Genomic DNA, 14,453 nt, shown 5'->3' on the forward strand with positions numbered 1-14,453 from the left:
GGAGCTAGGAACTCTACCAGGGTCTCCCACTGGAGCAGCAGGGGCCCATGGCAATCTTCTGCTGCTTTGCCACACATATCAACAAGAAGCAGGAATCAAAGAAGAGCTGACTAGGGACTTGAGGTGCTGCAGCAGAGGCTTAATGCATTGTGCAACACTGGTCCCAACTGTTTTTCTGTACCATGTTCCTCTCCATATGACTTTATAATTATAAAGGATGTGACATAAAACTGAGCAAACACATATGTCAAACGTCAGCAAGGAAAGGTGGATGATGGGAGGATGACAGACAGTGTTGTAACCACCATTACAGCCAGAGGATAATGCCTACCTAACCACCTTCACCCAGAGAGCCCATGCACAAATAAAATTTAATAGCAACTGAAAAGCCCAGGAGTAGCCTGCCAGCTGATTTGAGTTTTGAAAGATAGTAACACAGCCCCAATAACATCATCAGTGGACATCAGAGTGACACAGAACACCTGCTAACCCTACTTCCCCCTCCTTTTGTACTGGATGTTCAGGTCTGTATCCACCCTCCCAGCACTCGTGCTTAGCCACAGCTACTTCCATCACTGCCGCCTCTGTCCTCCCCAGACACTGTCCAGATAGAGCCAATTTTCATGTAGCCAACTCTTCTCATGTTCCAAATAAAATAAGTTTACAAAATTTGCTGTGCTCCATGTAAATACCTCCAACAGCACAGAGATTTTGGCATCAGGGAACAGAGATGAACAGTGAAAGGACGTCATTTCTTCCCCACCCCTCCAACTGCAAAGGATGTCCTCTCAACACCTACCACATATTTTTATTCCCTACAAATGGCTCCTCCCAGCGCTCCCAATGGCAGGCAAATACACATGCCTAATCTCAGAGAGTAAGCTCCCAGACAGCAACCTGTCTTCTACATATTCCCAGCACCTAAGACATAAGACAGTGCCTTGTAATGGATGGGGTGAAATACATACTTGTTGAATTACTGAGAATGCAAACAATGGAGAATGGAAGAGAAGAGGAGCAAAGAGCTGAGAGGACAGAGCAAGGAGAAAGGGGATAGAATAGAGAAAAAACAAGTAGTGAAAGCAACTACCTTTGCTAAACAGGATTATTCTCAAAAATTGAGAGCTGGAAAGTCATGGATATGTACTGAATATAACAGTGACACTTACCAGTCTTTAAACTATTACTATAAACAGTTTAAAATGCTTCTGAAAAATACTGATTTGAATGGCAGCATGACAGAGAGAGGAGATATAAAGACAGAGGTTTTTTGTTTTTGTTGTATGACATATTTATTTATTTTTTTTTACTTGAAAGGCAGATTTTACAGAGAGGGGAGAGACAAAGAGATTTTCCATCCCACTGGTTCACTCCCCAAAGGGCAGAGCTGAGCTGATCCAAAGCTAGGAGCCAGGAGCTTCTTCCTGGTTTTCCAAATGGTTTAGGGGCCCAAAGTCTTGGTCATCCTCTGCTGCTTTCCTAGGCCACAAGCAGCGACCTGGATCAGAAGTGGAGCAATTGGGACAGGAACCAACACACATATGGGATACATACATGTTGTACCACACACTCGCCCCTAAAATATCTGTAAAACTATCTCCCATCAAGTCAGCCACATGGACTTTGTAAGTTAAGCCTTTGCCTAGAACACCAGTGTCACATATGGATATGGGTTCAAGTCCTGGCTGCTCCACTTCTCAACCAGCTCTCTAATTGTGCCTGGGAAGGCAGCAAAGGATGGCCCAAGTCCTTGAGCCCCTGCACCCAAGTGGGAACCAGGAAGAAGCTCCTGGCTTTAGCCTTGCACAACTCTGGCCCTGATGGCCACCTGGGGAGTGAACCAGTGGACAGAAGATCTGTCTCTCCTATCTCTGTACCTCCAACTTCCAAATAAAAATAATGAATCTCAAAAAAAAAAAAAAAGCGTCTATCTCCCCACTTTGCCAAGTGTCATGGATGACAGCAGCATCAATCAGACATGCACATTTTAGGACCCCATTCCCAAACTACAAGATTCTGAGTGATTTATACATGCAAAAGTTCAAAAAACATCACTCCACAACATTCATATCCTTTCTGCAGAACTGCAATTTAAAATGGGCCAGTAGTTGAGACTTGAAGACGCTCTGATTTGAGTGAAATCGTTACCTGTAATTGCAAAGGGATCTGACCTGTATGTTTTAAACTTCCGGTGAAATTATTAATTACAGAGTAATTTGGCCTGCTGGGCACACCATAAAACACAGGAATTAACAGTCTCAAGAACTCATACTTCTTCCTTCCTGCCTACCACAGGTTTGCAACAACACAGGGCAAACAATATTTTAAAAATCAAAGATCCTCAGGACTGGAATAATCTTGGGGTTATCTGGCCCAACTACCTCATTTAAAAGATTAATAAACTAGATACACTGAAAGGTTCAACTTAACAAAGCCTAGAGAGCTAGTATGTGTTGGAGCTGTCATTTTAGCTACCTGTTTGTTCCTTTGGCAAGAATGCGTTAGAAAGGGAATTCCAACTATTACAATGACTGTGGACTCTCTATTTAAAGGACAGACAGCTGGGGAGTACAGGTACTTAGGACTAGAAGACATTCGCAAGTCAACCAGCCGGGGCAAAACCACTTTTGTAAGCCCAAGAAACGCTTGGAAGGCCAATTAATTAATCGGTTTAATCTGCCAAAAAAATAATTCTGAATGGTTCTCAGAAGAAGAAAAAAAGAAGAAGAAGAAAGAAAGAAACATGAGCCACCAGAAAATGCTACAAACCGAGGCCGACCGCACATAGCTCACTGCCATCTCCAGGGGCTTATTTCCTGTGCAAGTATGACCTCCTGAGTCAGTCTTACTGCCGTGTTCATTACCAGACGACTTTTGGTTTTAAGAGAAGCCAAGGGCAAGCTGGAAATGCGATTCTTAACTAAACACTAAGAAAAAAAAATCGAACGACCGAAGGAAAAGAACTCGTGGCTGTTTCCCATTTCTGTTTGTAATCAGAAAGGCTTGCTTGCGGAGCACACACTCCAACCTCCGTAAGCCAAAAAATGCTAACAACCCAGTCACGTCCTCAAAATAAATCGACGGACACACTTCGCAGCCGGATCCAGCTGTGCGGCTTGGACAGCCTAGGATTTACTCTAAGACAGAGGGCAGAGCTCAGGACCGAGAGTGCAAGACGAGCTGGATTTCAATCACAAAAAGGGTGTGCCCCCGAGCTGCTGTCCGTCTCCCTCTGTTCCAACTTTCCGCCAACAGCAACCCTTGAGGGAGTCTTGTGGGGGCTGAAGGGAACCCTGTGAGGACGCTGGACCGGCGGAAGGGGCGAGTGGGCACGGCGGAGCGCGAGAGGGGCTTCACGGCCCGGGCAGGGCAGCAGGGCAGCAGGGCAGGGCCGGTCCCGAACCCAGTGATTCATCAGCCACTCCGGGTTCGCGCGCCTGGACCCGCAGGCGACGCCCAGCGCTCCCCTCCACCCCGACCCGTCCCTCCGCTTCTCCGACAGGGAAGAAGACCGGAGCCGGACGGCGGGGAAGCCTTGCAACCTCTCCGCCACCATGGCCGGTACAGCTCCCCTGCCCCGCGCCTTCAGACGGGACTTCCTGGAAAGCACCGGGCTGTGCTTACCTGACGCGCCGCTGCGGCCGCCAAGCCCCCCCTCACAGAACCGCGGAAACTGCCGACAGCCGGCCGCTCCTAGGCTCGCAGCCCTGGCCGGTCCGCCCGCGTCCGCTGCCCAGGAGTCGCCGCAGCCTGCCGCCAGCGGTTCCCCCACCTCGCCCGCACTGTCGGTGCGGCTGGTTCCCCCCTGCGCCGCCGCCGGCGCCGCGCCTGCGCGCTGCCCGGGCGCGCGGCAGTCTGGGAATTGTAGTGCAAGAACAGAAGGCGCGGCGGCCAGCCAACCCAGGTCGATTACAGCTGCAGAACGTCGGAAGGGACTTCGGGTCCCGAACCCGCGGCTCAGCCTGAGACCTAGGCTCGCCCGCCGGTGACAACACCTGCCCTCGACGCTCTGGAAGCGAGAAACCAGAGAGATCCAGGAGCCCCGGGTGTAGAACTTTGACCTTTTGTAAAAGAAAAAATGTACAAAGGCCAAGGTTTGTATTGTTCCCTTGGTTACTAAAGCAAGGATATGACATCAGCTCTTTAAACTTGCCATGAAAGAGATGCAAAAGCAAACATACAACAGCTAAGGCCTAAAGAACTAAGAGGGTCATAGCTTAAGAGAGTGCTGGTCAGAGATGATGATGCTTCTGTCCTCCTCCGGCTGTTTCTGCCCCATCTCAGGTGCCTAGGGATGGGATTGGTGTTAACGCGGGCAGGAGAGAAAAAACAGAAGTGCTTACTCGCGGGCACTGGGGGGAGGGGGACGAAGGCTGAAGGAAACCCTCAAGGGCGACTGGCCGATGGCCCACGCGGTGGCCTCATTTTGTACAGGCGCTGAGGGGAACAGGGATGCCCTTGCCTTTGTTCATTTCGGTCCTTCTCTGGGCATCCCCCTGGCCGGACTTCAGGAGTAGCCACCCCTACAGTAAATCACTTTTCAGAAAATGCAGTAAGGAAGTCTATGGCAGAACCAGCTTGAAGTACATTCCAACTACACCCAGGAAGGGAGCCGCCCCATAGTTAAACTCTCCTAGCACCGACCTGTTCGCCTCCAGCAGGGAGCACCCCTGGCTGAGCAAACGCTCTGGAATTTCGAATTCCAGCAATGAAGAACACCAAATATAAATAAATCCTTTTAAAATGCAAGTATGTGTGCCCTTTGAAGACAGTGTTAATTTTGTAATCATATCTTTTTTTAAAGAGTTATTTTTATTGTAAAGTCAGATATACAGAGAGAAGGAGAGAGAGAGAAAGGAAGATCTTCCGTCCGATGATTCACTCCCCAAGTGGCCACATTGGCCAGGAGCCTGGAGCCTCTTCCGGGTATCCCACAAGGTGCAGGATCCCAAGGCTTTGGCCATCCTCCAGTGCTTTCCCAGGCCACAGGCACAGAGCTGGATGGGAAGCAGGGACGCAGGGATAAAAACGGGCACCTATATGGGATCCTGGTGCGTCCAAGGAGAGGACTTTAGCCACTAGGCTACCACACTGGGCCCTGCAATTAATCTTAAGTTTTCCTTTTAACAAACCTACACTTCTTAGTTCATTTTTTTCTCAAATAAAGCGATTCGTCCTTTCTTCAGACAAATGTCATCCTGCTGTAATCATGATGTGTTCAAACACCAATCTCCTACAAATCATGTATGATAAATTCCACACACAGGGCAAAAACTGTTCAGAATAACTTCTTAGTCTTACATGAAAAAAAAAATAAACACTTCACTGCTTTGCTCTTGCTACAATCTATTCATTCTTTATGTCAGCAGCCAGAATTATCTTTTAAAAAAAATCAGGCTGGGTATTTTGCCTAGCAGTTACGAAGTTTGGGTTCCATGTTGGAGTGTCTAATCTCAGTTCTGTCTCCCCCTCCCAGCTTCCTGCTGATGCAGAAACGTAAGGCAGTGGCCATGGCCCAAGAGATCATCCACTGGTCTGTGTATTGGAGACCTGGACTGTGCTCTTGGTTCCCAGCTCTGCCCAGCCCAGACCTGGCCATGTGGACACTGGGGAGAATGAAGCAGCACATTGGAACTCGGTTTCTCTCTGCCCCTCAAACCATTAAAAAATAAAAAATTAAATCAGAGAACTGCCTCCTGCTCCAAACCATTTGTGGCTTTCATCATGTTTAGAATAAAATCCGAAGTCACTCCCCAAAAAAGCACACATGCTCACTCTGTCCCAGTAGCACTGGCTGTCCTGCGGTTTCTCAGTCCTGACAAAAACATCCCCATTGCGGGATCTTTGCACTGCCCAGGCAATCCTGCCCTCAAACATCGCATCCCAAAGTTTGTCTCTGAACACTTTTATCCTGTATTTCTCTCCATTGTGTATTCCATCTTCATAATGCGTGTCCCTCCCCAGCACCATACTGCTTCTCTACTCAATGTAAGCTCCACAGGGCTGTGTCTGCTTCATCCCTATACCTCTAGCACCTAACAGTACTGCCTAACACACAGTAGGTACTCAAAAAAGGTATAGATAAGTGAATGTTGAGAGGGGAGAAAAAAAGAGAAGCCTGAATATCTGATTTTCATAAATCAGTGAAAAATGGTAGCCCAGTAAATGCCTGTGGTAAAGTACTGTTTCCAAATATTTGCTTTCCTCCTGAGGAAAACAGTCCCAACCCACTGCTGTGTGACTAACCCAGCAGTGCAGCAGCATCTCCCAACTTGGCTACGATTGAGTGAGGCGTTTTTTTCTTCTTTCTTCAGACAAATTTTACGCTGTACTCCCAGAGCTGAGAAATGCAGATCTGCTTTGTTCACTGCAATGTGAGTAGAAGGGACAATCTGACAGCTCTGGATGGAAGCTGGAAGCTTTGCTCTTCTTCCAACCAAAAGAAAAAGCATGTTCCGAACAGAGGCTGGTCCATCTCAGAACGAGAAAGCCCATGGGTCAGAACCCCATGCAAACCCAGTAGTTGCCATAATCTTATGTGGCCAAAAAGGAAACAGTCTGAGGTTGGTTTCATCAAAGACTTACCTAGCAAAGAATGATTGCCACAGTGCCTCATCCACAAAAGACAATACCCAGAAATGCAGGTGTATCTTGGCCACCTCCTGCACGTAATCCCAGGTCAAGTAATAGAAATCAGTTGAATTCTACATAGCGAAAAGAACAAATCTAAGACCCTCAGGTAAAATGTCTGAATAAAGCATTGGATATGGTTCTTTTGTTTTCAGGGTTTGCTTAGAGTGAAAGTGATTGATAAAGTGTAATCCAACTCTACTCCAGGTTTGACAAACCCTAATTAGTGTTATCTCTAAATTTCCAGCCAGAGTTAACTCATAAAGCATGTGTCACAATGAATCATCATATCCAAATTAATACCAGTGGCAATTGTACTGTTAGGAAATGTTCCTTTAGGAAACAGTTTTCTTGGTTTGCTTAAGCTTTTTTTTTTTTTTTTTAATGTCTATCTTAATTGGAGGACTGAGAAAACTTAAGACACGAACTTTATACTGAAAGGTATTTCATTCTAGGAACATAAAGCAGAAGCAGGTAGGAACCAGAGAACACAAAAGCATGGCTGCACATAATACAATGTAATTAATGAATTAAAAATAATAATAAAAAATAGATATACAAAAAAAATTTTTAAAAAAAGCATGGCTGGATACAGATTTATAGAAATAATCCAAACAGATTCTCCAGTCTGCACCACCCTTTTTCTATTACCCCATCTCTGCCTGTTAGAAGCTCCTCACATTCCATGTCTACCTCAAATGCTTGTTCCTCACTTAAACTTTCCTAATGCCATCAGCTGGAATTAATGTTGCCTTCCTCATATTTTTCAGACCACATTATTCCTCCACCAGAGGCTTACTGGAAACATATTTCAGCCGAATGCCAAATACTAAGAAGGAAAATCCCTCTTCATCTGAAGTCAAGGTTGATGATAAGTATGACCATAAAAAAAATACCTTCTGGGATACACATCTAAAATTGTAACTCCAAATTTTAATTATAATGTTAATGTTGCTATTTTAAGTATTTTCAAATGCTATCATGTGTTAGATGCTCTGGGCTAAATTTCAGCTCAGGTGAGTGGATGAACATGACCTTGTTCTAAACAGAGTTAGGTAAGAAGGAAACTCAGGGGGATAGTGCTGTGGTACAGTGGGTAAAATCTCTGCCTGTGGGGCCGGCACTCCATATGGATACTGGTTTGAGTACCAACTGCTCTACTTCCTATCCAGCTCCCTGCTGCCTGGAAAGCAGTTAGAGGATGGCCCAAGTGCTTGGTCCACAACATGCATATGGGAGACCCAGAAGAAGCTCCTGGTTTTTGATTGTTACCTTCAGACAGAACCAGCCCCAGCCATTGTGGCCATCTGGGGAAGTGAACCAGTGGATGGAAGATCTCTCTCTCAACTTTACCTTTCAAATAAATTAATTAATCGTGAAAAATGAAACTCAGGTTTTTAAATGACACTCAGTAAAACAAAATATGTTTGTTATGATATGATATGATGTAACTTCTACTTTTCCTTCCTTGCATTATTTAAATTTTTGTAAATATTTCTTGGCTCAAAAACAATATATTATTATTCATAAGTTATCTGTATAATATGCCCTCTTTATATTTGTAATAGCTACCAACCTACATTCCTTCTTATCTACCTGAAAGTTAGTAATAATTGTTTCTAATTAATCTTAAATATAAACTGCAGTAATTATTGCAGCAGTTCATTCATCCAAAATTAATACATGTTTATACTTTGATGGAATTGCAACAGAGTTTTTACTTAAATTTCATCTATAATGCTTGCATCTGAAACATGGATAATCTTACATATTCACCTTTCATTACTCTAATTTAAACTCTGAGAGGAGTTTCTTTGGAAAAAAAAATTTCAGCTTACAGTTTAGAAATTATGGTTCAGCACTGGAAGACCCCATCTGCGGAGCTGGGCACAGCAGGTGCAGAGGCACTTCACATGGTAAGTCAGTAAACAGGGGGAGAATCTGAACTTAAGCTCGAACTCAAAATAATCAACCTCTACTGAGAACTGAAAACTGCGGGAAGCCATGCAGTTGGGTTGGATGGCATGGGTGTGTGACTAGCACCGCTCCTCGGTTAGCAAGGCTACGAGGAGTTTCTGGCTGCGTGGCAAGGCCTGGCACAATGTCCCTGGTCACCGCATTACTGCCTCACCCCATTGTATGGACACTCGATCACCTCTCTGATATTTCATAGAATTCTCCTGAGAGTGGTGATGTTGTTTTTCTGCAAATGTGAAATGATTCCTATAACTGGTGTAACAGCTCAAACTGATCAATCATGTTATGGTAAAAGCATCTTGAGCAACTAAGGCAATGACACACAGCTAACAACATACAACAGTACAATTGAGCCCACAATGTCTCCAAACATCCTGTTATGTGCCCAACTTTGTCCTGGAGCTTGCCCTAATATAAGTAATGTTTTTCTTAAGAAATGGCTTGATACTATCTTGGAACAGATGGCAATCATGGAGGTACAAAGAGTTTGTGTACCATGCAGCCTCAAACTGCTACAACACATGAAATGACGCATTTTGGTTTCTCACCAAGGAAAGCAGAAAGTATATGAAGCATCTTCTAAAGGGAGACAAATTGAGCCCCCAAATAAAATCGTTAAAAACTTCTACCTTATATTGGCACTCATATTTAGGGAAAGAAAACAGTTTATAAGGATAAAAGGAAGTTTCTTGTAAAGGCCCTCTGTTTGTAGATTGGCTGAGTTGCCCTAATCCTTTTCACTGCCCTTTAACAAAAGAACAAAAAAAAAAAAACAAAAAAAACAATTGAATCAGTACTAGGTAAAGGTGGTGGTAATTAATGCATGGTTGATTATAAGATTTAATAAAGAATCTATGATATGTGCCTTTATAAATTCCTTTCATTTATGAGCTTTCTTTTTAATTATGTATTATTGATGTTTTAAGTAATATTAGTTTAGGTTTAGTGAAAATTGATTTTGGATATAAAAGTAAACCACTTGTCACTTTGTAACCGCATGTGCTGCCAACCGTGGAGTTCCTGACTTCAGGTCACTGCAGGTTGGAATGAGTAATAGCTTGCTGCAAGTATTTTCTCTGAAGTAAAATAATAATAATGTTTTTTAGGATTGTTTTTGTATTCTCTTAATTATGAAGTAAAAATGAAACAATTGGATGTTGTGCAAAAGCTTGTGATGATTTGTGTATAAATAAAGAAGGCAACTTTATGAGCCTCATGCCATAGTGGTCCACGCCTCCTCTTCTTGTCCTCTCTCTGATCCATGCATCCTCTGCAAGCTCTCAAGCCAGCCGGAGCTGGTCTCTGGCAGAAAAGCACCCTCTAAGGGCCAGTGACCTCTTCCTAGTCACCACAATCAAATCAAATCTCCACACTCAACCTATCAACTAGTAAGACATCAGAGTTTAAACATCTGCATGAGTTTTGGAGAGAGAAGTCCTGCTGAACCCATAACATCGTATAGAAAGAAATTTAAATGAGGTATTTTATACCCGTGACAATACTGATTGATAATGCATAAGAATAACTTTTATGAACACAATGACCAACCAAGCCAAACTTCAAAGATGATGAAAGTAATATTAAAGAAGACATTCTAAAACCTAAGGCCCACAGTCAAAGTCAAGTAACAGATTGCTGGCAAAATACTAAGACTCTTTCTAGTATCACTTAAAACAGAGTTAATTTTGAGGCAGGTATATTTCATTTTGCCTTCACATGAAACTTTAGTTAATGAAAGCACCAAAGTCTTTGTCTATGCACATGATAGTTAAATTATATTTTTATGTCCTTTCATTATTCAGTATTTTACATTAGAAGAATAAAACTTGGGGCAGGCATTTGACCTGGTAGTTAAGCTGCCAGTTGGTCAACAGTGGTTCGGGTCAGGCCCTGGCTCTGTTCTCAGCTGCAGCTGCCTACTGATTGCAGCTGTCCCCCAGGAAGCAGCAGGTTAGGGTTCAAGTGGTTGGGTCCCTGCCACCTATGTGAGAGACCAGGATTGAGTTCTGGGCTCCTAGCTTCAGCCTGTCCCAGCCCTGGCCATTCTAGGCATTTGTGAGTACATCAGTGGAGGGGGTGGTCTCTCTCTCTCTCTTTCTCTCTTTCTCTCTCTTCCTCTCCCAACCCTCATCTCTCTCAAATGAAAAAAAAAAGTTGAAAACTGTCTAATTTATTCAATTTTATCTGATTATATATAGATTACACTTTGACCTAATATTTTGAAAAAGCATTATTTATTTGAAAGGTAAAGTGATGAGAGAGATATATACACACATCACATACAAAGAGAGCACACTTTGATCTGGTATTTTACCCCGAAAAGGACATGGTGGCTGGAGCCTAGAGCTCCATCTGGGTCTCCTAAATGGGTATCAGAGGCCTAAGCACTTGGGTTAGCCTCTGCAGCCATTCTGGACACATTCATAGGAAGCTGGATCGGATGCTAAGCAAGTGGGATTTAAAATCAGCATTCTGCTATGGGGCGCTGGTATTGCAAGCAGCAGTTTAACTCACTGCAGCACAATGCCAGCTCCTGTCCAGATATCTTTTAATCTTTGAGAGTATTCCTGGTTCTCTTAGTGCTCTAACCCTGTAGACTCAGCCTACATTGTATCAGCACTGGACTCATATAACTGGTGAGCTGCCTGTCAAGGCATGCTGAGGAGAGAGCTCTGTGGTGGCTACTAAGCCCTGCTGGCTGCAGTTACTCCACTCGTCAGCAGTTACAGCCGAAACCACTTGAACCAGTCATTTTACTGTCCAGGCACACTGTTACGCAGCCTCCATTGCACAAAGCTGTTGTGACACTGTCTCGTGTCTTGCTGAAACCCAAACATGATGCATTACCTTGACCTTACTCTTGAGATTTCCTATAAATTTCTCTGAACGACCCTGCACTGGCCCTTAGAGATCACAGCTTCATTTCCAAGTGCCTACAGGTCACTCCTGCAGACAGTAATGCTTTTCAAACATTTTTTTCTCAGGACTGCTAAGTCCAGCACTCTGCAACTTGTAGGCTTCTCTTGCCACCATCACCCTTTTGAGTCCTTTATTACCACCTTTTTTAGGTAGACTGGGTGGCAAAGCACAGCCCGACCTTGCTCAACCACACAGCTCCATAGTTCCTTCTCATGTTTTGGGATACTAGAGCTAAAGGCTGTGGGCATCTGTCAGACTGGGGAATGGGCAGTGGGTTGGTTGATAGCCCAGGCAGAGGGAACTGGGCATCACTTCTTGTAGCTACACAAAAAAGCTGGGGCCTAGCGCAACAGCCTAGTGGCTAAATTTTCGCCTTGCAAGCACCAGGATCTCAAATAGGCACTGGTGTTCTGGCTACTGCCTCCAGCTCCCTGCTTATAGCCTGGGAAGGCAGTGGAGGATGACCCAAAGTCCTGGGACCCTGCATCCACATAAGAGACCTGTGGGAAGCTCCTGGCTTTGAATCAGCTCAGCTCCAGCCATTATGGCTACTTGGAGAGTGAACCAGTGGATGGAAGATCTTTCTATCTCATTCTCTCTTTAAATCCGCCTTTCCAATAAAAATAAATAAATCTTTAAAAAGAGAGAGAGACAGAAAGAGAGAAAGGCTGAAGTATCAAACTGATGGGGTGTGGGAGTGGTCCACGCCAGCCTTAAGCTTAACACAAAAGGGCTGGAAGTCAAGGAGTTGAGCCAACAGTCAGACTGCCAAATCCAAAGTGCAGTGCCGAGACAGTAGAGGAAGCACAAGCCGGTGGGAACACGGGGCAAGTCGGGAGGAGCTGAGCTAAATGAGAGGGCAGGTCCTGGGTGAGGCCTGAGTCAGCTCTATTCAGCTGGTATTTAGTTCCTGGAGTTACAGGGGTAGGGCTGTGGCCAGAGCGAACAGACACGGAAATTCAAGAAAACTAAGATTTTCAGTCCTGTTTCAACAGTGGACATCATCAGCCTAAAACAGAATGTTGCTGGCACTAATATCTGTGGCTATTTACTTAGATTAGAATCTAGGAATATTAACACTGAACCTACAGGCATGGCTCCAAGTGTTTCAGGCATGAATCCTCAGAATAGTACCAACGTCATTCCTATTTTACAGAGGAAAAAACTGAGGCTAGGTCACTTGTACACATGCCAAACAGCTAATGGAGATGGAATCTGAACCAGCCAAGTGTGACCTCAGAGTGCGTCCTTGTCATCCCCATAGACTAAAAGGAAGAATCCTGTCAACGAAATCGCAACATAGTCCATTTCCTGGTCTAAGAGAAGATGTGAGCCCGCACACAGTCAGACCCAGGCCCTCTGTGCACCTCAGACTTCACTAGCCCACAGGAGGAATTCAGGGATCAAGAAGCTGATCCAAGTTCAGCAGCAGGGCAAGAAGGTTTCTCAGGGCCAAACCTTTACAATGCAACTCAATTTTCAGCACTTTCAGTATTCAGGGTCACAAATTTCCAGAATAGCTCAAAAATAGTGAAGTAAATCCAACACTGATGTATAAAAAATTCAAGGTAAAATAGTTAACCCCCTGGAGTTATCTGTGTTTCTGCTCCCATTTGTTCTAACAAGTTTCAGCTATTTAACCACATGGATACATTTTGGTTTTGATAACAGGTTTTCATGTCTCCCTCTGGCTACTTAATGGTTGTTTGCTTTTTCATTATAAAGCACTTCACAGTTCTTTCTGCAAAAATGCTCACCTCCTGTGATAGCATGATGCTACATGTTATTTTGAAAAGACACCGTCTAAAGTTCAGCCAGATAAAACCAGCCTTTACACCCTCCTTTTGAAAGGAAAGTTTATTCTCGATGCTTTCTACAGTTTCATTTGGAAGTATCTTCCCAGATGTAAATGAACACAATTTAACCTTGAAAGCAGAACGACCTTGGTTAGTTAAAACTGTTTACATTTACCTTGGCATTAGGTGCTGCAGATAATTCCAGAAGTTCAAGAATTACATGTATTTGAGCCAACTGGAGTCCTTATTAATAGGGCAAAAAAATATTTCGCACTTCATACATTTTGCTTTATCACACATTTACTTTGCACACAACTTCACAGTTAAAAGGCAATTTAGTCTCTAATTCCCTAATGAATGTAATACATTGTCTAGTTTTGATCAAAAAGTTTCGAATGAAAAAGCAAACCAAGTGGACATTACAATAACTGCTTAGCCAAATTAATGTTGCCAATTTAAACAGTTTACAAAAGTATTATTTGCTTCATTCTCTTCATCACAATATAATTACACATTAAATCACACAGTACAGGCATCTGAACCAGTCAGATATTACAGACTGCTGGCATGCAAGTTATTTTACAATTTTAAATACAATGAAAAATGTTGCTTATTTATTTTCTGTGAATAAATAAAGCAGAGCTAAGATAAAGGTTAAATTAAAATATAAATATTATTCCATGTATATAGATCTTAAAAAACATACAACATACACACACACAATGGCAGAGATAAGAATGTTAGGTCAGAACAATTCCTTCCAACTAAAGATTATCACTGGCAACATGTGGTGCTAAAATAAAATTTCCTACAAAAGCACATTTCCTAGCCCTCTCATTTCTCCACAGGGCCAACTCTCATTTATCCGCATTTAGATTATCCATCAGAAATTTTAGCTCTGGGCCAACCTCTCTCAATTGCATGGTGTGCTTCTGATTGGCTTCTATTACCCAGACAATGTGAATTCAGGAACACATAGAGACTTTTTGAATAGAATAGAAGCCTACAAAATCATCCTGCTTATGGGGATCAGTTTCTTCACACCCTTTCCCCGCATCCCCACCTCTGCATTTTTTCCTTTCATAACCCACTGATTTTGAGGAGAAAGATATATTTTTAAAAATCCCTTCT

The 14,453-nt window shown here is 43.5% G+C and overlaps 2 protein-coding genes across 3 annotated transcripts in view; both read right to left on the reverse strand.

Moving 5' to 3' along the window:
• TMOD3 (tropomodulin 3) overlaps positions 1-4,029 on the reverse strand; it is a 76,353-nt gene extending 72,324 nt beyond the window's left edge. Inside the window, exon 1 of the mRNA XM_058665844.1 lies at positions 3,625-4,029. The gene's annotated coding sequence lies outside the window, so the exon portion shown is untranslated. The remainder of the gene's footprint in view (positions 1-3,624) is intronic.
• Positions 4,030-5,322: 1,293 nt separating this feature from the next.
• The window catches only part of TMOD2 (tropomodulin 2), a 54,085-nt gene continuing 44,954 nt past the window's right edge, over positions 5,323-14,453 (reverse strand). Inside the window, exon 9 of one of the 2 annotated variants that reach the window (XM_058665847.1) lies at positions 5,323-5,606. In XM_058665847.1, the coding sequence (XP_058521830.1) occupies positions 5,454-5,606 (153 nt within the window). In that variant the 3' untranslated portion in view covers positions 5,323-5,453. The remainder of the gene's footprint in view (positions 5,607-14,453) is intronic. The other variant, XR_009245599.1, reaches the window with a different exon arrangement.

This window comes from Ochotona princeps, chromosome 6, assembly GCF_030435755.1.
Source record: "Ochotona princeps isolate mOchPri1 chromosome 6, mOchPri1.hap1, whole genome shotgun sequence".
Taxonomy (NCBI): Eukaryota; Metazoa; Chordata; class Mammalia; order Lagomorpha; family Ochotonidae; genus Ochotona; species Ochotona princeps.